The following is a 22,614-nucleotide window of genomic DNA, read 5'->3' as shown; positions in this document are numbered from 1 at the left end:
CACCATCCAGTTGTGGTGGTCGTGCAAAACAGATGTCACGCCTCACATAACAATAGACGACAAGCTGTCTGTACCTTTCAACGCCAAGCCTTTTGTGCAAGATGCCAATTATATCTGAATAGCAACACTAACGACAGATCACCAGCAGCCACTGGGGGAAGCGCCAGTCGTCCCTGGGAGTTGTGCCTGACTTATTACATTACACGACACGTCTTCAGCAACTAGCCAAACCAAACACTTTGACTTATGAAGATTTTAGCTTTGACAAGAAGGTTGATTCGCTCTGTAAGAAGTAGTTCTCCATTTGAAATGCAAATAAGCTGCCAATTAAAACTTATGGAAAAATGACGGAGCCCTTGGGCATGAGAAGGATTTTATCTGTCAAACAATGGACAGATGTATTTTACAAGTGTGTCTCGAGTGAAGTTTGAAGTTGCATGTCTGTGTATAAGGTGGACTTTATTTTTAAATCGCTAACATCAAAAAAACAACACTAGCAATTTGCACACTGTCTGTGCTGTTCACATGGGCCCAAGTGCATGCAAAATTGAGCAAAACATAGTTTGAAAGTGATACATCCTTTTAAAAAGGGATTCATGTTTGAAAAGAAATGGTATTATGGGGATTTACAACAATTCAACGCCTGTAACAGTTACCTATCTGTCCATATTTTCTCCTCTTTCTTTGTTTATTCAATGACCTTTCGTGCTACAAGTTCAATCCAATGTGATTCAAGTCGCCACCCGGCCCGTCCAATCTCTGCAAGCTGCAGAAAGCAGGAGTCATCATCTAACACCAGCAGCAGAGAGCCACAGCCTGACATTTAAATAAAAGATGGTGCAATTCAAAGGAAACGCCGGGCCTCATGGAAAATCTGATAACATCGAATAGCTCTTACCCTGATTTCATAAGGAGGTCCCCACTTGAAGGAAGCATTATTTTTATCTTCTGTTCCACGCTCCGGAAAATTAAATATTCATAGGCTTTTTCTCCCGCATATTTACATACAATGTATTTTTCTTTCCTCTGCAGGTGAGCCTATTTTTTTTTTCTTTTTTTCAAGGTCACCCTTTTAAAAACAAAAACACCCTGCTAAAATCTCATTTAATTGCATTGTCGGATTTTGGAGTGCCCGCACCGCTGCGGCATGTGAACGCTGAACAAGACACGGGGAAATTATGTAAAGGTAAGTTTCCCTTTGGATTTGTGCAACTATGACATTTGAAAGTGAGACCATTGTCATGTAGTTTCATTGTCAAAAGACAGCAACTGATGAATATTTCATCCCGGCTCCCAAGCCAACCTTTGCTGCCTGCTGCATACAGATGTTCGCTGCATTAAAACCCCGTTCTGGTCTGTTGGGCTTCGTATACACAGGGTTCGGATTGTTCAGCCATACAGCTGGGCCCGGCTCTTTTGTTTGCAGCACAAAATCACATTCTTCAACCAAAGCCGAGATCGCCTGTTAATTAAATCCATTACTGCAGATAAAAACGCATTTAAAAAAGGCTTAGGGGACAGCAAAACATAAAGTTAAACTCCGCCGAGAAAGCAACAAAAGTAAAGAAATAAAAGTGAACACGTTTTGTTGGGGGGGTTTTTTGCTGCTGTTGTTGTTGTTGCTGTGGTGTGTGTTATGAATGGGTAGAGAGGTTTAAAACACCAGAGCGCACATCAGAAAAGTTGCAGAATGGAAGCAAGTCATAAAATTTGCTTGGAGTGGTGTGCAAATACACATTAAAAATCTGATAAATGTTAGAACCCCCAAGTTTTGTTTTTATTTTTTAATTAAGCACAGTGTTGACCAATAAAATGTGCCTCGGCGGACCAAGAATAACTTTATCTCAGCGTGAAGAACGAGCATCCACATAAATATAAAAAATGTTCTGTAGAACATATTTGCAGTCGACATAAAATGTTCTACTCACCACAGTGCTGGGCGACATTTTCTAATCAACGTAGCCATTCTGGTGTTTCACGGATGAAGCTCACAGTGGCTCATAACAAAATCCAAAGGGGGAAAAAAAAACTTTATATATTGATGCAGCCCAATGTGCCCAATGTGACTCGAAACAGCCATGTTTGCAGTCCAAAGTAGCCTGCTAAACACATTTTTCATTCATTGTTTTTTTTCTCAATTTGAATTGTGTGCTTTGAGTAGACAGCCACGATTCTATCCATTCTATTTACTTTTGAATGCAACTCTATCACTCCGTCAATCTCCATGGGTTGCGCCCCCAGCCCATGAACACAGCAGTGAGTCATAAATAAATGCAATTTCATTCTTGAAAGAACCATCCCTCTGTCATTCATTCACTTTATATCTGTCTTAATACAGTTCCTGTGTAACCTTTGATTTAAAATGGAAACTGACAATTTAACAAATAAATAAATAAAATCTCTCTTTTTGTTTGCTTTGTGCACTTAACCCTCATGGTTTGCCTCACAAGCAGATTATTTTTGTGCCCAATTAAAAACAAAAAAAACAAACAGTTTTATCAGGAAGGTAAAACTGATGCAGCAGAGGCCTGAATCCTCTTTTTTCTGGACATCTAGAGAGTTTATCGATCATTTGTGATGTGAGGTTGCTCCACAGGAATCTGGAATCTAGACTAGAGATTTGAAATATCTGAATATTGGTATAATATGGGACATTAAGTGCACATGCATTTTCTCACAAACAGCTAAAATGTAGCAATGACGGTAAGATTCTAACTGCTCACACCGCAGTCAGTGCTCCCCTCCCCTGCTCCACCGTTCTCCCTCCCAGGAGACCGCTGGACATTAACGGTGCAAGGACATCGCCTCTGGAGACGTTTTGGCTTCGCGCGGAAAGGTTGCCACGAAATCCACCACAGGCAGGACTGGAGAGCTGCGAAGCCTGCCGGGCTTCAACAATAGGGTGGGATTTGTTGATGTTATTGTAGTTTTCTTTCCCCCCTTTAAATAAATCCCCGGGCTACGAGACGCGGCCTTGTGTATCTTTTCTCTGATGAATATTGCATGGATTCCAACTTGACTGGCCAACCGAGCTCCACTCCTTAATAAAATCACTGGGAAATAGTGAGGTAAATTATGCCTTAACTGCAGTGGCGCCGATTAATTATTCATTAGCGTTCCAGACAGTCGAGGCCTAGCATACCTTCACTGACAAAGCTCCTGGTGGCGAAGCGGAATTAGCATTCATGGAATGTTCTGCGAGGCAGATATAAATGATTTTATGAACCTGCCACGGAAACAGATGTATGAAATGCAAATGCGCACATATTATATTACAGGCTTCCTCACCTCTCGGAACTTTGTTTACTCTGCGCGTGTCTGCAAATTAACATTTTTATTGTATGAAATGTGAGGAATGATTAGGTTGGATGTGGCTGTGATGCATGTCGCCGCCGTGGCTAAAGAGGACCGACGAACAAATTGCAAGAGGAAGTGGAAAATGTTGTTGTTGAAGTTGTTGGCGTGTTGGGGAATTCAATCAAATGACTGTGTTCCAATGTAAAAAGCAGATATGGGTGGGCTGCCTATAGTGATGTGCGGCGGGAGGGTTTTTAATTTTACGCGGTCACTATATTTCTCACTGAGAGAAGTCTATGCACGGGAGTCCCACTTTAAATGCAATAACAAAGTGTGTTTCCTCCTACCGGATATCCATTCTGCTGCATTAATAAAGTCGCTGGAAATAGTGAGGTGAAGCCATTATTGTGCTCGGGCGCACGCAGCGTTTTTTTTTTTTTTGTTTTTTTTTTATGTCTCCACAGGAAAGACGCTGCATTCCAAATTTTTTTGCGCGCATCAGTTTATTAATGAGCGCACGAGAGCCGGTGGTTTTTATTTGCGGCGTGGTGGTAGCAGTGGGACTCGAGTGCAGTTTGAAAGCCTTCCGTACCTGCACCGCACTCTGCCGGCGCGCCGCCCAGCGTCTCACCATGCGAGCGGGAAGTGCGCGGAGCAATTTTTGAGTCAATTTTCCCGGCCTCCTCATGCAGAAAATGAGCAGGGCGCAGATAAGATGCAAAAGTGCACTGTCGGCCGTGTAGCGTGCGGCTGCTCCTGCGATGGCGATACAGGCGAAATCCTGTAGGAAAACCAAACGCAGCCCGGGAATGGTGCAGCATAAATATGCGGCCAGCGATCACCATGGCAATGTACCCGGCTCACCCAGCCAGCGCCGGCCACGATTTTGTTGCGTCGTGCTTCCGCGCGGGCGGTATTAGCACTTTCCAATGCTCACAAAGGAGCCGTATAGCTGCAAATCCACGATTAAATGGATTTACTCAACTGGAGATAAATGCCTGCGATGCAGCCGTAGCATTGCAGAGACATGCCTTTTAATCCCAACACCAGCGTGAATGAGTCATTGACCCAAGTACTGGCACAATGATATTGGAATTATAATAGGGTTTTTAGAGACTGTACGGCGGGTTTAGGCGTTCACTTCGTCACCAAAAATAGGAAACAAGCTTTGAGGATTTGGTCAGTGGATTGGCGTGAAAATCAACAAAAACAATTTTGAAGGGAACAATTTGTGGAAATTTTGCCCATTCATCAATTCATCTACTACCAACAATAATTGATGTCCTTGCTTATACCCAGGGTAGAACCAGTCTACTCCTTGTCGTGGATTTGTACAGTCCTATCTTGGTTTAGGAAACAAAATGTTCATTTTTTTTTTTTTTTGCCTCATAGCTTACCTTTATTTATTGCCAAATCAAAGGAACAACATCCAAAGTGCAGATGTCATTTGGGGAAACAGGAGAGAAGTACGTCCACATTCTGGACAGCTTCCAGATTCACCTTTGGACAAACAGCACAGTGCAAAATAAAATTTGTCCACAAGATGTCCCCACCTATTAGTAAACCATAAAGTTTGTGTTTGCATTGTTGGATGTGGTTACATTAAAAAAAAAAAAAAAGAAGAAAAAAAAACTCTCATCCCACACAACAGACCATTCATTGCACACGACGATCAGCCCCACACTTATCATCTTTTCACTTTTCACAGCACACATGGCGCGGCATATGACGCGCTCTCAGGCAGCCCGCCGCACAGGAGGACTGCATAATGAAGAAGGAAGTCCTAATGTTGTGTGTGGAGTTATGAGCTCATTCCAGCCTCGCCTGAAACGCGCGTCTGCAGCCAAGGAGTCTCGTGGTGTAACAGTGCTTGTGTGTCTCAAATTTTTATCACTCAATAGACCTGCCATCTGGCCGCTCTCCGAGGTGCAGATAGACAGTGGTCCAAAATAGAAGCAGCGAGAGAAGGTCAGATGCTCAGTCGAGGCATCTGTAAAATTGCTCTCTGTTGGCGTTGCCGCGTGACAAAGAGGCAGATTTGATCGAATCTCTGGTGCACGTTCTGCACAGAGGAAAACGCCCTGATTGCAAATGACGCTGTGCCTCTTTTTTTTTTTCTTTTTATTGCGGGTAATAATAATGTCATTAATGCCTTTGTCCTCCAGACAATAGCCGGTTCCGTGTCCTTGATTTGTAAAATAATTGAGGGGAACATTATGAAATGGCCTCGTAAAGAGGTTTGATTCGGACCGGAGCCAGAGCGGCGAGGCTGCAAATAGCGGGAGATAAATCTGCTGATGCATGTTTTCCTGCATCGCAAATCCTCATCATCGCCCCACGCCTCCGCGGTTTGCATGAATGATTTGTTGGGGCTTAATCGGCGGCTCAGTCATTCAAAGAGGGGATCCGTGCTAACCTCTCCCCACGACGGCGCGCTCGGGCTTGGAAACTCTGATCTATGGCGCTGCAGCGGGAATTGACCCTCATCGGATAAACCGCACCAAATTGCCTTCCTGATATATAGCTGCCCCTTGTTACCGCTTTACCCCCTGTCAATTCTCCCCATTCCCCTCAAGGTCAGCTCACCGTGCTGTCGGACAGGAGTAGCAGAACAGAGCTCCTGCGATGCCGCCCGTCCTCCCTCCATGACTCATGATCCATGACTCCCCAGCCGTCGTCGTGCACCCCCCCCCCACACACACACACACACACTCTTCCCCACCCCGCCTCCTCCGCAGGCCCCTGAGCCCCAATCACATTTCAAATACGCTGATGATTGCAAACACCTTCCGGTAGCAGGCGCAAGGCTTAGAGGAGAAAGAATAGCGTCAAATCAAGGAGACACTGAGCTCGCAAATGCTATTTAGGAGTGAAAAGAAGCTCAACTCTGCGAACATTTTGAGACCTTGTATTTTGTTGTACGCCAGGCAGGAGGCTTCAAGTGTTCTGAAAGGACATGAGGCATCGCACGAGTGCTAGGACTTTCAATTTCATGTCTCACACCGCCTCACAGGGTTTCTAATCCCGTGTACACACTCAGTCGGTGCGTTTACGCGACCCCCTTTTTGTCCCTCTGAATTGGTTCAATCTGAGGAGTCAGATTGTTTTGTTTACATTTACACCAAATTGATCGGACTGATCTGTGGGCTCCCCTAATGCCTTCCAAATTGAAATGATCACATGATCCCGCACGCAGCTACACCAGGAAGCCCGCAGGCATTCGGAATGGAGATGTTAGCGAGACAATCCAAGCTTGTTGGTCTTTAAATTTGAGTTGCTTTTGAAACTGTGACACCGAATAAAATATCTTCCTTGTGTAAAATAGATCAAATATGTGGCGCGATCATTACGTTACATGGCAAATATACGTACAGCACGGGTTCCTTCATCCGATCAGAGTTTCAGTAGGATTGGGGCAGTTTGATCGCAATGAAGTTTTTACACAACGTGACTTTAATCAGGTTTTATGAGGTGACTCACGGTCCTTGTAAACGCACCTAATCAAAACTCAACCGATTTGGAAACTTTGTGGAAATCTACTATAGGAATGCACTGGAAGGAGTTCTGTTAGTCTGAATCGTGCAACTGTACTACCTCCCAAGTGATACTGCTTCACTTTAAAATGATGCCCTTTATATACACTAACCGGCCACTTTCTTATATTGTCTTGCCTATTCTGGGTACCTAAGAAAGGACACCATTTCAAGGTTGCACATGTTTTCAGAGATCACATTCTGCAGTCCTTGGTTATAAGCAGTGGTTATTTGAGCTGCCGTTGCCTTTTTCTTTGGTCTCCAACTAGTCTGCCCTTGATGACCTATGACCCCTCACAACAACAAGCTATGTTGCTGCTAACTGGATATTTTCTCTCCATTGGCACCATCCGTTGTAAACCCTAGAGATGGCTATGATGTCTTGTGAATCCCAGTAGTCCCAGCAATCCTAGCAGTTTGTCAAATACACAGACCTGCCCATCAGGCACCAACAGCCATGTTCAGTCTCCTCACTTCCCCATTCTGATGCTCAGCAACAATTGAAAATTTCACCTATTGGAGTGGGGGGTGAGCATGTGGTGCAGAGCCATAAGTCTTTGTTGCTTGTAATGTTCAAACATTTTGTCACGTTGCCATGTAGTTGAATAAGTGACAGTTTTATTGCATCTGACCGTGAACTTTTTGTTCGTGAGGAAAATGCGACGAGAGTGTGTGCAGAACCGATACATGCTGAACATTGTGCCGTTGCCGTCGTGAATAGACAAAAGCTGATTGCGCCAAAAGAGGCAGGAAACTGAACTTAAAGGGGACTTTGTTGCCCTGTCTCCTCTCTACAACATCAAGGGCCACATTTTCCATTGGCCCCTGCATCATTTCCTAAAATACTCCTTCATCAAACAATAGAACCCAGACCAGCGGTATTTCTTCTGTTTACACAGGAACCTGCGAGTGTTTGATGTGTGACAGATCTCTGCCAGGCAGCACAATTTCCCTCAGGAGGGAAGCAAACGTGGTCGACAAACTCATTCTACCTCTTTTTAACGTCTCTGCAAGGCAAATATTAGATGCTTGGTGTGGAATTTCTGGTACATTTCTCTTTCTCTTTTTTGATTGCATTGCATTCTCACAGGAAAGCTGAGGTGTTTGAGCTGCCGTGGCAGACTAGAAAGGACAGGACACAGTGCCAAAAAAAAACAAAACAGTTAAGTGTTAGTAAAGCATTTCAGTGTAGGCAAAAGCAATTTGAAAGCATTTACTCATTTAGTTAGGATTCTAAACTGTTTTGGAATTGTTGGATTGTGTATTTGATGAGTTTTTGAGGGAGGGAGACCTGCACCATTGACTTCCACTATGTTCACTGAGTAGCTCTATAAAAACAACAGGCAGAGATAATTAAAAGCAATGTACTAACTTATGTGACAATAGGAATTACGGCAATAGGGGAACTTGCCAACATGTTGGAGTGTCCTTTTAAAGCTGCCGCTGACAAATCAATCAATCACACCAAAAGGTTGTGCCCTCTCACTCATGCAGAACAGTGTTCCTTTTACCTTGTGTCCTGTTCCACTGACCCCTGCTTGGTATCGTCACCCTCAACCCCCCTGGTGGTGACAGTGACAGGAAAGTATTGTCACAGTCTCCGGCAGAATTGTCTGCTCTGTGTTCTGCCTTGTGTGTGTGTGTGTGTGTGTGTGTGTATGTGGTTGACTCACCTGTTCCTGATTTCCTAGCTACCACCAGCACACCTGTTGATCGTCAACTCATCAGACCTCACAACATTTAAACCCGGTTCTTCAGTAAACTAGTTTTCTGATTCTCGTCTTTTTGTATTTTTTGGACTGACTCTTGTTTTTTTTTTTTAATCTGTTCCCAGACTTTGCCTGTCTGCCGCCCAGACTGCCCACTCTACCCACATTCAGCTCGGCTCAACAACCAGACACCCTCGCCTCATGACTCCTTGCTTTTTGACATGAAACATTTTCACACCCTATCTCCGTGTTTGATCGCTGGTTTCTGGATTTTGCATTTGATTTGAGGCCGTTCTTGCTTTCTAATGGGAGAAATTGGAAAATGGAGACGGATGACCATGGAGCCTCGTTGGAGACTTTTGAATAAATGTTCTTGGAATTAATAAACTGTTGCCACTGCGTAGAAGGCGGCGTTCAAAAAATCTGGCACGTGGAATGAGCGTTGGACTTGGAGCAGAGCTTTGCGGTTGAAACTTTTATGAAAAGCACCGTAATGTATCGCCGGACGTGGACCGACTCAAAGGAGTGCTTAAGGTCCTCTATTGAGAAAGAGAACATTGTGTGCGTTTGTGTGTGAAGTGTATTTATTAAGAGCTTCCTAATGTTACACAATTTCTGACCCTTTTCAACAAGGGGGAACGTATGGTACTTTCATGTAAATCACAAAGAGTGTTGAGTCTCTTTAAAACTTCCCCATGTGGTAACATTCTAACAAGGAAGTGTGTCACAGGGAACGCAGAGGCTCCAAGGAAATCGCTTTCAAGAGGTCAATGTGGGTGGTGCAAAACCCTCAGGGTAGCACTGAGAGCTGGCACACAGGGAAGCAGAGGCGTCCTTGTTTCTCAGCACCAGAGAGACCAAGAGCAAGAATCTTAAAATTAATTTCTGAGCAAAGACCCTCAAAAGTTTGAAATTTGCGCTTGACACGCATCCAAATTGAATTCATTAAAAGGCCGTTCACTCCTTCAAAGATTTGACCATGTAATGTTCAGGCTGTTTTTTGAGGAGGAGGAAAAAGGAATGCATGTCCACGCACACACACACGCAGGCAAAATCCGACCTTCACCCTTGCCAAATGAAGGATGGAGAAGTATATTTTTTAGGTATTTTTTCTCTGTTTGTTTTACACCAACAATCGTGGGCACAAAAAAAACCAACACACTCCTCTTGGCTACTCTTCTCTTTAGGCCAAAAAAAATAAACAACACAACACTCGTATAGTCGGAGTCTTTTAAATCGCGTTTCGATTGCAGTCGACTCCAAACAAGCCATTTTAGCGCTGGGGCTAATTAATCACGGCCCAATTTCCTATTGGTTGACGCTTAACGTGGCAGATTTACGCGTACAGCCTGCATATACATTTCTGAAGAAGAGCATTTGTTTGACACCCAGCCGTTGTTCCCGGCAGCACTCGGAGACTTATCAGTCCGCCGAAGTCGTTGTCGTCTCCCAGCGCGATGCGAGTGTGTTGTTCCGCGTCTCAAATAAGAGGCTCTAAAAAGGACATTATGTCCTTAAGTAAGCCATTCAGGAGAATAATGTCCACTTAACGGCCTCCCAGAGCAAATGATGCACCGCCGTCAGAGCCGAAGCTGGGCAGCCTCACGGCATCTCAGTAACTCTTATTGCCTGGCTCGGTTCCACGGACCCAAACCTGTGCCAAAAAACTGCTTTTCTGCGTTGACAGGGAACACAAAGAACCAAGAAAAAAAAGCCTTATTTTCGAAGGGTTTGTTTTTTTGTTTGTTTTTTTCATAGCGTAGCGCCATGTGGAAGCCTTACCTGTCACGGCAGATGCTGCATGTGCGCAACATATGTTCGGCTACTTGTTTGCCTGAGCTAATTGGCTTTTTGCAACATCCCGGCACCAGCCTGACCCACAAAGACCCTGCTCTGTCTCGGTTCAGCAGGCCAGAATTTACTCCACACTTCATTTGTACCACCTCGCTGAAGAAAACAGCAATTGCCACTGACCACTGACCCCTGAGCATCAGTTCGGTACGCCGCGCCACACTAATGTGGAGTGCAGACCGAGTTGGGCTAGTCGCGCAGTTCTTTTCTCTCTCGTTGGACATCTTATTCTTTCGGACACCTCCCGCTTCTATTATAATGCGGATCATATTTATTTGAAACAGTAAACTAGCAAAAGAGGCTCCCGTTGTGCAAGCAGTAGACTGTCCAGCGTAGCAACACATTGCTTTCGTGAAAAAGCTGCTGGTGGGAGAGAAAAAAAAGTATCAGTCACATTAATGAACAGGGAACGCTGCTGGTGTGTTGACAGGAAATGTCCTAGTGTGATTGATTATGTATAGCATTTTTTTTCCCCTCTGCAGCTTATTATAGGCTGCTGTATAGAAGCTCTGTTTCCCGCAGCTTAGCTAATCAATTTTAATCCCTTCAACAATGTATAGTCTTTTCCAGCCGTGGTTCCTAACCACTGAGCTGCACAATGTCAGACCTGGGAACATGTGCTGCCAGCAGGGAAGAAAAAATGCTGTGACTCGTGAAAATAAAAAAGTTGATGGAGAGACTTTTCCCCCCTGTCGCCCTGTGCCATGCCCACAACATGATATTGACTCTCTGGAGTGAAATGAAAACAGCAGAGGCACTGGACTTTAGTTTCTCCTTTATTTCAACATTTCTAAGCTATAATACTGACTTGCATGCAGTAAACCATATCCATTACCCTGCATACATAATAAATGGCAGCATCCTGGTCACTGATTGGTTCATCTTATTTGTGCAGGTTCCAATGACGTTTATTTTGACAACACGAACAGTGGCAGCTTTGAAAAGAACACTGTCATTTTTTTTTTTTTTTTCAACTTAAAATCACAATATTTATGGCTTGTAGTAGGCAGAAAGGCGCCCCCTGATGTTGACACTCATAACTAGCTGGGCAGGCAACCAACTATCTATCAAGTAACTTTGGGTGTCTGCACACTATACACTTAAAGAGCACACACTCCTTTCTTTCTTTTCTTTTTTGCCATTTTTCTTATTCTCCTTCTCGGCACATTAGATGAACAAATGTGGACAGGTGTGCAGGTAAAAGGTACATGGGTAAAAAGAAAAAAAAAGACAGAAACTCAATAAACAGCGAGGACAACTTCATAAACTTCTCGTGCAGTAAATTCACATGTATTATAATTTTGCTTGAGTGAGTGAGTGGAGAAGGTCAGGCAACAGCAGGGCTGTTGAGGGGAAGTGGGGGCAGGTGAGGATGTGGGTGTAAGGAGGTCAGGGGACCAGGGCTGCAGGGAGAACAGGCCATCGGTGGGGCAGGTGAAGGATGAGGGAAGGGAGGAGAGAGGCCATCCCATATTAGAGGAGAATGGCAATGATGACAAGAGGAAGGTAAATGAAGGACAGATAGATGAAGGAGAAAGCAGGGCAGGAGGGGTGAGCGTTGCCTGTAGTGGATGGAATGGGTAGCGCTGCCCCCGATGACTAAATAGGGAAAGTGGTGAGAACTCCATGGCTGTAGGCTGTTTGATTTTAAAGGCGAAGGTTCCCATAGTAACTCGAAAGATAACGTTTCACTTTTTCATGAATTCTTGCCCTTTGTTTAAGTGGGACACTGAGAAGATTTGACTCATTTAGCTTCCAAATGGATCCTTATTTTACCAAATCTTGCTTTTTTTTTAATTGAGCAAATTTAACTCTGGTTTGACCTGCAATATGCGTGTGTGAAACAAGCATATCTTTCACACCGGTGTAATTGGAACGTTTTGACAAACACTTTGATTTGACATTGTGTTTGCTATAAACATTTAACATAATCACAGATCCCCTGTCAGGTGCAGGTCTGTTTTGTAAGATTCAGGTTTGTTTGCGATGGAGGCATCTCACCGTCAGAGGAATTTTGAATGGCAGAAGCTGTCGAATACACATCCTTCTTTTTTTCTCTTTTATAACCAAACTAATGTTCTGCATGAATTACTTTCACCTGGATAATTGGCACCAAGGTGATAATATAATCATTGCAGCTCTTCGAATGAGTCATTTCACCTAGTCAAAAATAACTAGTTTTAAATTTGAATAGGAATAAGCAAAGGTGTCTGAAACTACAACTTAAAAAAAATAAATAAATAAAAAAAATTTTGGCCAACTGTTTATTATTTTAAGGTCTGATGTTCATTGCTGATTAGTAGGAATAAGGATCACTTGCAGAGTTTTGGAGCAGCTTTGTCCTACATGCTGTTTTCACTTCTTCACCTCATCTTTTTTTTTTTCCCCCAGTCAGGCTGCTCAGCTGGTCCGTCAGCTGGTCGTCCTGGGATCCCTCTCCTTTGGCTGCTAATGCTTCATGCAGACATTTGAGAGACACCCCCGACTCCCCCAAGCCAGCCAGCCCTCCTGTTCTCTCCCTCTATGTCTTTCTAGTTGGCATACCGTCACGTCTGCTGCTCTGGTGCTCCTCCACCCACTGCTGAATGCACAGTGCTGCATTTCAGGAGCCGGAGGAGGCGTTGCTTCCTTCAGCAATAGTCCTGAGCACCTTCACCGGTATGTGTCAAGCAGAGGTGACAGCGACGGCTCCCACAGCTCCCTCCCAAGCATGTCTACTTAGGTTTCATTTGTATATGTTCAATTGTTTTTCTTGTTTTGCTGTTCATTGTATTTGCTCTGTTCATTTGTTAGACATAATCATAGAATCGGGAAATAATTTCTCACTGTATTAGACCTCAACTTCAGTTCAGTCAAACCATATTTGTGTGATGTGACTGCTACCTGAGTTGCCAGCATACAAGTTCTGTTACTGTATGGTAACACAAAATTACAAAACATTTCATAGCATATATACAGCCTTATATAACTACATAATTGTACAATAATGTGTGATATTGGCTAACCATTTTGTAACACAGGGACAAGAGAATCAAAAAAGTATTGACCACAGCTGCTGTCTGCTTACGTATGGTTATAGGCCTGACAACTCATGTGAAAGTGGCTGAAAGGAACCCACACTTTTGATTTGTTTTCATTGACAGCTCATAATTTAAGAAATTACATTTCAAGAAATCAATTAACTGCAAGTAGTGACCAAACTGACCAAACTGAAGTCAGACCAAATTGGCCTGACGACAGAACTGCATGTAAAAATCTCTAGGTCTCCAAAATCAGAGACACCAATCAACCATCATTGCGTGGAGAACCTACAGAACACGTCACATTACCTCGTGCCTCGTGCACTCTAAGTTGCCCTTTTTTGCCTTTTTAATGCAAGTACACATTGCAGTCTGTGAGTGTGTGTCTTGAGAAATCCCAAGCTGGAGTTGCGGCGATGCTCTGTTCGAAGGACGCCGAAAGCCCTTAGTGGAGGGAAGCAACACAAAACAACAGCGCAACAAAGAAATAATCTCTCAAGGCTGTCAGGAGCTTCAAGGCACCTTTCACCGTGCACCGGCTTTGATAACCTCCAGTGCGCCAGACCTTTCCTTTCCTTTCCCAAGCTCTTGACACTGGCACAATTATGGCTCTCCAGGGGATTCCAGAGAAAAGCCCGAGCGATCTGAGCACCCAAGTGCCCACCGATCGTTCTTTCAAGGTGCTCGAGGTGGACAATGTCTGTTGTTTCGAGGGACTGGATTTCTTGAATAGCCGCACTGTCGTCCGCAGCACCAGCTCGAGCGCGGCTGATAAACGGGCTCTGGTGCAGGAAATCTGAGTCTTAGAACTCATCTTATCTCCTCGAGCGCAGACAATGCTTGATATCCTCTTAGGTCACGCACATTATAAGACCCTGCAGTGAATTACTCCGACCTTGTTGTGTGCAGGCGCGACACATGACAGAGGGGTGGAGAAAGCAGTGCATGGGCATGGCTCTGGTCCCTCCACGGCCAATAAGAAGTTGACTGACCTCAGACCTTTGGCAGAGCAGTGTCCAGATCTTCCAGCTGTGTCACCTGGTCACCGACTCCACTTCACTTTTTTTTTTCCTCACTTGTTCTTCCTAAAGTTTTTCATCGCTGGAAACAGATCAACTATCAAGTCAGTCGCAACTCGCTGAAGGCAACGCGTCATTTTTAAAGGGACCAGTGTGAAGATTTGCATTTATCAGCGCTGCTTCAGAGATGCCCGGACTCATTCGTTGACGTGTTCACGTGCCAGTGAGATTATCATTTTTTATTTATTTATTTATTTTATTTTTTTCTGTCGAGCTCTTCTGGCCACGGTCAACAGCTCCTGCCAAGGTAAGAAGCTTTTCTTCAGACTACAAACCAACACACGTATGTTGCAGCTTTCTGTTCAACCCGCTTCAGTTCACAAGTGCTCTCCACTTGTTGAAAATAATGGAATGTTCCGTTAGTAACAGAACATTCCATTTAAATAAATAAATATAAATGTGCGTTTAATATTAGTAATAACAGAGCAAATGTCCCTAAATGTGTTGCTTTGTTTTCAGGTTGGTTTATTAAAATATGTTGCCAGAAGCATGGCCGCAGGGGGAGGGCAGCGGCGGCAGAAATTCTGCCAAACACAATAGAATGGAGTTTATCAAATAGTGTTTTCACTTTTGACTGGTATCAAGTCATAAAAAAAAAAATAATTCCCCCCCCTTCAGATAATTCAAACCACAGTTCGACAAATTAATCCAAACCCTTCTATTTCTGAAACTAGAGGCAAAGTATAAAAGGGAAGTCTTAAATTACAGCACCTCTGTCTTCCCACAAAGAGAACGCAGAGTCACCCATCTGTTTATGTAATGCATCTGCAGTGCCTGAGCTGTGCTGTGACCCATGTTCTTCCACGTCACTCCTTGCAGGGGTGATGATCAGATTAAGTGAAGCTGCCCTGTGCAGTTATGTGTGTTGTCAAGTGGCACTTGAGGCCGGAGCCACTTCGACTTCTTTATTTAGCCCTTTTCATCTAGGCAGGGTTAGCGCTGATGCCTCAGACTCTTTTTTTTTCTTCATTCTCCCGGCTCATATAAATCAATTTCACAGTTTTCCCTCATACTTTTTTCACCCCCATTCTAGAGACAAGCAATCAATCCTTTATACAGCGTAACACGTTTTATTCATTATTGTGGTGGTTTTTGGTGGTTTTATCTGGAGTTCTGTCTTTCTGGAAGCATTCCTCCATCCATCATCTATTGTCAGCGCGCTGACTTTTTTCCTTGACTTCTTCTTCTTTAAAAATACAACACTGTCTCGGCAGCGAGTGAAGAACATTTCCCCCAGCGCGCTGTCCTATATGAGGAGGGCGCCTGCGTGGTGGAGGTGTGCTGATTATTTTCAGACCCTGAGCATCCTTCAAGCGACCTTTCCCTTGAGCTCAAACAGTCCCCCATTTTTTCAAGAGCAAAATAAACCAGGTTCAGAGAAAAGTTCAGAAGAGCCACTTTACTGTTTCTTTCTATTCTGTCACAATTCATAGTCTGTGACAACTGAAATAAATCTGTGAGGTGAATTTAAGGAAAGAAGCTGACATTTTTTAAGAAACTACTGACATTTTGAGCGGGGGGAAAAAAATAATGACGTCGTAATTACTTGAATGACGGGAGCTCTAATATTACACTGATCCATTCTTCAACACTTCTTGGTGTGTGTATGTGTATGCTGAGGTATCAAGTAATACAGAATAAACGTGTGATACTTTGTGTGTCAAACTTATTTTTTTTATCATGCTGCTTTTAAATCCTTCACTTCTGGAACAACAACTTTGCATGCAGTCCATGAAAATTTGACTTCTTTGCCCTGAGTGGCTCTTTCACAATTATACCAAGTGGGCATTAACGTCTATAGGAGTAAATGAGAGACTTACTGTACGTTCTCAGTTCACCTCTCTCACCTATTGCATCTGTAAAATAATTCAGAGAGCACTTTTACAACCGCACGGCACCAGATAAAATCCCAGCTCAATAACAAAAGTTCTTTGGAGCATAAAATATTCACACACTCGCCGTGCACTGCAGGCTTGTACAATAAGTTTTCAAAGCGCTAAACTAATTCATCAGCCACATCAAGTCCTCCTTGGCTGAAAAACACTATATCATCACCCTCTATAGCCCTAAAGCTACCAAGCAGTGAATTCAACCAGTGTTCATGGCCTGATCGATGTTTTCTCCAGATAGCCTCCCCTGTGTAAACAATACAATAAGTTGCTTGACTCTGCAGATGGACTCTTATTCATCACCCGCAAAGTGAGACTGTGGGAGATCAGCGGGTGGAAGCGCAGCGTGAATACAAGCAGGGGACGATTAGAGTCAAAGCAAGCAAAGAAATAAATAAAATTAATACAGTCTTAGACCCTACAAGTGGACTCTTTCTGAGTTAGGGCAATGGCATGAGCAAAGTAAAAGGCTGTGGAATTAATGCAGTTAAATATGAGAGAAGCCCACTGCCATTGCAGAATAAGATACTAGTTTGGTTAGAACAGAATACAAACATATCAAAACAAGCAAACATCAGTGGGCATGAATCACTTTTATATATAATACAAATATGTTATATACAAATATAACAGTTTTAAAAATTTGATCAATGTAAGAGTTTTGTGGGTTGTTGTGCCCATTACTGCATGTTTGACCTTTGCAAGGTTCCAAACCTACTCATCGACGTCAGCAGAGTTTTGTGCAACGTTCAAGAAAGCTAAATAAAGCTGCATCCCACATCCATCATTAGTGCCAAGAAAATATTGTCCATGTCCTTCAGGGAAAAAAATAAAGAGTTATAATATAGTTGTATCCAAATGTATCCAATTAAACTTGCATTAAAGTAAAGAACAGCTCAACTCTCAACTCAGGGTTGAACAAAACGAAGACGGATTTGTTCTGTTGAGGTGATCTTTTTCTTTACATCCTTTAACCCCAGGATGCCTCACGAATAACATCATTCATGGCCATCAGCCTCTTCATCCAACCTTTCTTTCTTGTCTTTCCCCCCCCAAAAGATTCTCATTCCTGCCCAAGGTATTTCGATAAGAAGCTTCCTGAGTGAAAATGGCGCCTTCCGTGGGCAGTCCTCAAGGCTACACGCCACCCGAGGGCGGCTGGGGCTGGATGGTGGTGGTCGGGGCCTTCATCTCGATCGGCTTCTCCTACGCCTTCCCCAAGTCCATCACCGTCTTCTTCAAAGAGATCGAGGTGATTTTCAACGTGACCAGCAGCCAGGTGTCTTGGATCTCCTCCATCATGCTGGCTGTCATGTACGGCGGAGGTGAGTTCCGGCCCCAGACGCATTCTACCGACGGCCGATTCTACCGAGTTTGTTAACGCTCGGCATTTAGCACATCAAGGAGATTTATTGACAATCAATTTCTGGCTCTTAGCTCAAGTGTAAACGATTCACTCCCGGAGTGTTCAGTCGAAGACCAATCTGTTTCTTTATGATTAAACCGCGGGCTCAACATCGAATCCTGTCGTCCTTGGATTATCAACAAACAGGAGCTCTCATAAAAATACACAACAACGCTGAAACCACATATTTTGGAGAATTTTGGAGATACAGGCAAGATTTTGGTCCTGTGCTCCTGCTTCTTGAAAGCGTACACGCAAGGTTTTAAAATGGTCGCTGTGATGTCGTGTGATGTCACGCCAGATTGGGCAGAGATGAGATAATGTGACTTCCTCCCAGCGCGTGATACACTTCCTGACACAAAAGAGCTCCACTCCTCTGAAGATCTGTCTGCTCTGGGGAAGAAAAAAAAAAAACAACACTGCACTTTTCGTCACGCTAATGTGTGATAAACTGAAAGAATGATGACTTAGGCATCTTTTTTTAATCGGCGGGAACTTCCAGGAAAGTTTCCCTCAGTACTCCGACCTCATGTAAAATGGAAAATGTTAGACTTGCTCTGTATCAAACTTTCTGTTTTGACCCGGGCGGCAAAATGTGTTTGCAAGATGCCACTGCAAGCAATAAAAAAAAAAAAGTAGTGGAGGAATTGTTTTTATTATTATTATCATTATTATTATTATTATTGTTTTGTTTTTTCGAAGCTCGCAGGGGGGAAATGCCTTAAAGATTGACTCCTACGTAACATATATGTAAGTGAAACAAGCGGCGGCAACAGCATTACAGGGCGAGAGGCGAGGAAAGCATCACGTCTGAGTTAAGCCCTTGTTACAGTTAAAGCACCCGCAAGGTCTGAGTTATACAGTAAGGACATCTGCTTATTCAACTTTTTTGCGCCGTTCAACCACTGTGGGCCGGTGAACAACGAGTTGGCGCCCGCTCCCGCTGTCTTCCGCGGACGAGTGATTCACGAGCGACGGTGGAGGGACTGGGCGTGTTTATGCAGAACGCCGCTAATTAATGCAAATGCTACGGAGCAAATGTACACAGATGATAGCAAGCGGTGCATGGTAATTGGAAACAAGTGAGTGAGTGTTTGTCAGCGCTGTCGGCGCACGGTTCCGGCATTGTTCAACATTCCGAGCACACCGAGCGGGAGGAGTTCATTAACGGCCTACTGTTGCGTACTCCCTATTTTTGATTCATTACTTTCATAATATTTTACATTGGTTTGTCTCCAACCTTTTTATTCGAGGCGACTCTCCCTGCGAGGCGGAAGGAAGAGACTCATTGCTCGGCGCGGAGACGGCCTGCATCACAATTTAAAACCCCTTTGTCTTGAGCCGCCCGGGCAAATGAGTCTGGACAACCTCTAAACAAAAACTGTCAGTTTCTATTCAGGCTCATTGGCTAGTGCAAGGATTTGGCAGGAAGGCCGTGGTGTCTTCCGCGCAGATCCTCATACTCATTTAGGCCCCCCGATGGATGGAGATTGTGTTTCGAGACGCAAACTCACTGTTCATTTTAGTCATTTCCTCACAGATAAAGGTTTTTCGCTTGAATTTGTGCCGGGGCAAGGCTGCGCGCATACCAACATGACCAATTACTGTCGCGCCATTCATTCTTCAAGCCAATCAGAACACTTGCTAAACTGGAGGTGGGGGCGGGGGGGAGGGGAAAGGGAAAGAATATCACAGTTGTCTCCTCCAGACTTCTCACCTGCACAGCACACACACATACCTATACACCCGCAGTGCCCTCTCCACTCTGAGCTAACTTTAAACTGTTGCTATGCAAATGATTTCTCCCTTCAACAGTGGAAGTTAAAACAAAAAGAAATTTGACTTTATTACATTGCATTTTTCCTGGCAATTTCCAGAGCCCATCCACTGCAGTGCAGCACCCACTAAAGTGAGGAGCTGGTTTTTTGGGGGTGCATGGGGGTTTCTGCATTTTGAGCGGAGCCACTGCCAGGGCACTGGGGCTCTCTGGTGGTCAAATACAGAAGAATACGCTGAAGGTTTGATACAAGAAACGTCCCTCATATGTGTTTTTTTCCCCCCCTCCTTTAGGACCTATCAGCAGCATCCTGGTGAATAAATATGGGAGCCGCCCTGTTATGATTGCAGGAGGGTGTCTGTCCTCGGTGGGGCTCATCAGTGCCTCCTTCTGCAGTTCAGTTCAAGCACTGTACTTTTGTATTGGTGTGATCGGAGGTTGGTATAGTCTCCGTTTCATGACACTGGTTCTGCTGCACTCTGTCGCCACCTACTGTTCAAATAAAACAAATCCAAATAAATGTATTCCACAGCCATTGATTTGCAGCTGCACGTTTACAGGTGTATATATTTTTTGTGTTTGTTTCAACTCTGACAGGTTTAGGGTTAGCCTTCAACCTGAACCCAGCCCTCACTATGATTGGAAAGTATTTCTTCCTGAAGCGGCCTATTGCCAACGGAATCGCCATGGCTGGCAGCCCCGTCTTCCTCTCCACCTTGGCGCCGTTGAACACATGGCTCTTTGAGAAGTTTGGCTGGAGAGGGAGTTTCCTGATCCTGGGGGGGCTGCTCCTCAACTGCTGCGTCGCCGGTTCCGTCATGCGGCCGATCGGACCCAAGCCCGTGCCCGCGCCCAAGAGCACAGAGAGGAGGACGGCGGGGCAGATTATTAACAGCTTGATTGATCTGTCCTTGTTTAAACACCGAGGTTTCTTGCTCTACATCATGGGCAACAGCATCATGTTCTTCGGTCTCTTTACACCGTTGGTGTTTTTGAGTAATTACGCAAAGAGTAAAGACATCCCCAAGGAGAAGGCTGCATTCCTGCTGTCTGTGCTGGCTTTTGTTGACATGGTCGCTCGGCCTTCGATGGGTATGGTGGCAAACACCAAGTGGATCCGACCGAGGGTGCAGTACTTCTTTGCCGCCTCTGTGCTGTACAATGGTGTTTGCCACATTTTCGCACCCATGTCGACTGATTACAAAGGCTTTGTGATCTATGCGATCTTCTTTGGGTTTGCTTTTGGCTGGCTGAGCTCAGTGCTCTTTGAGACCCTCATGGACCTGGTGGGAGCTCAGCGTTTCTCCAGCGCTGTCGGGCTGGTCACCATTGTGGAGTGCGGACCTGTGTTGCTGAGCCCTCCACTGCTTGGTGAGTGTGTCTGCTTCACATTTGCCAGTTTTTGGTCTTTCTGGTCTTCGTATGCTTCACGCTCACATGTAACATGGCCTTGTTTTGACTTTGCAGGGAAGTTTAAAGACGTCTATCACGATTACAAGTACACATACCAAGGCAGCGGAATCCTCCTCATCATCTCCAGTATCTTCCTCTTTGTTGGGATGGGAACGAACTATCGCCTGCTGGCCAAAGAGAAAAAAGAGGAGGAAAGGGCAACCAGAGTAGGCGGCAGAGAACAAAGGTCCAACAGGGAGACTACAGATGACACCGTGTAAAAATTCATTTTTGGTTTAATTGAATTTGTTGGTCCGTCATCATCCTTTACATGGCAGCAAATACTTTTCTGACACAGCAGATGTTAAGAACCAAAGTGTATAGCCTTATAGCCTCACTTGCATTTTCAGTTTAAATACTTTTGCAAGAATAAAGCCATTTAAAACTGTAATTGAAACCGTATTTTTTTCACTCATATGCTTCGCAATCAATTTTTATTTGTATAGCGCCTTACTGCAAGCACAGCACATAATAGGTTTCTGATTAAGAATTCAAACCTATACATGTCACTTCTAAATGTTCTATCTATTATTATCTAATTGTACACGTACCAACAGATAATAGCTTATTTTGCAATGTAACTGCAATAACAGCTGTGTCTTTTTCTTTCATACTATCCTCTCGAAAGTGAAGCATTCCACAATACACGCGCACTTGCACTCTCCATAAGCAGAATTTATATATCTTTAAACTTCTTTTGGTCTGTTTGCATTTGATGGAAAATTCTGAATGCACTAAACATACTTGCATACCTCTTTGTAACTTTATGCAAATGCTGCAAATGGATGCACAGACATATAAAAAAAAATAAAAAAAATAAACTGCCATTTGGCCAAAAAAGAATGTCCATTGTCTCCTGTGTAATTTCAATTCAGAATTGAAACTAAGTAATCAAGGACGGATTATTTCACATGTACCGTGACAGGTTAGACTAACTATTCGTTTTTACGTTTATGGATGTTGATTAAATGCTATTTTTCTCAACATTATTTAATTCAATCAGACTTTCCCAGCCAAAATACATTAAATAAATTGCCTGAATGAAGACATAAAAAAAACATTACCGTCATCCAAACACATCACTAAGTAACCTACACAGCATTGGTTTAGAACATACCTTTGCAATAACCTCTGATATGCATTTCTGTCTCCAGACATGTCAATGTCAACATTGTTGAAATTTGTATAAAGTGACACACTTACATGAACAAATAGCACAATATCACTTGGTTTATCACATGGTCAACATATAGAACTTAGGAAGCAGCGGTGTCCTAGGTTTTCCATGCAACAAACATTATATTTGCATATACTGTTGAAGCCCGTGCTGGTTTTGATGGTTATCATCTTAATATTATATCCATTGTCCTTCAGAACGAGAATTCTCCAAACAGTGTGTTTATTCTGGACCTTTCAAATGTAAGGTGGTCACTGGTCAGGACCAGGTAATAGCAGTCTGACATTGTCCCAGTGCACCATCTGCTGGCAGGCGGCTATATTGGAGAAAAAAATAAAGCAAATAAATAAATGAATTAAATAAATAAATAAATCATAATACATTATCTGGGGAAAGTTCCTTCCATTCTAGTGATATGAAAAATA

The 22,614-nt window shown here is 43.8% G+C and overlaps 1 protein-coding gene across 1 annotated transcript; it reads left to right on the top strand.

The window, feature by feature from the left end:
- Positions 1 to 14,295: 14,295 nt before the first annotated feature.
- LOC142887375 (monocarboxylate transporter 1-like) lies at positions 14,296 to 21,859 on the top strand. Its single transcript, XM_076024989.1, has 5 exons — positions 14,296 to 14,736; positions 17,438 to 17,703; positions 19,854 to 19,997; positions 20,158 to 20,931; positions 21,028 to 21,859. Exons 2-5 carry the CDS (start codon positions 17,487 to 17,489, stop codon positions 21,231 to 21,233), a joined length of 1,341 nt encoding a protein of 446 aa, XP_075881104.1. The 5' UTR covers positions 14,296 to 14,736; positions 17,438 to 17,486; the 3' UTR covers positions 21,234 to 21,859.
- Positions 21,860 to 22,614: the final 755 nt, after the last annotated feature.

The sequence above is a fragment of the Nelusetta ayraudi genome, unplaced genomic scaffold (genome assembly GCF_046127955.1).
Source record: "Nelusetta ayraudi isolate G7.1 ecotype Tasmania unplaced genomic scaffold, CSIRO-AGI_Nayr_v1 ptg000017l, whole genome shotgun sequence".
Classification (NCBI taxonomy): Eukaryota; Metazoa; Chordata; class Actinopteri; order Tetraodontiformes; family Monacanthidae; genus Nelusetta; species Nelusetta ayraudi.
Note: the sequence above shows the minus strand (reverse complement) of the source record. Positions and strands in the feature narration are given on the sequence as shown.

Excerpts from the sequence above, each read along its gene's own strand:
- LOC142887375 (XM_076024989.1), top strand. The coding sequence starts at position 17,487 with ATGGCGCCTTCCGTGGGCAGTCCTCAAGGCTACACGCCACCCGAGGGC. Across the intron at positions 17,704-19,853 it reads GGCTGTCATGTACGGCGGAG|GACCTATCAGCAGCATCCTG; the intron begins GTGAGTTCCGGC and ends CCCCTCCTTTAG. Across the intron at positions 20,932-21,027 it reads GCTGAGCCCTCCACTGCTTG|GGAAGTTTAAAGACGTCTAT; the intron begins GTGAGTGTGTCT and ends TTGACTTTGCAG.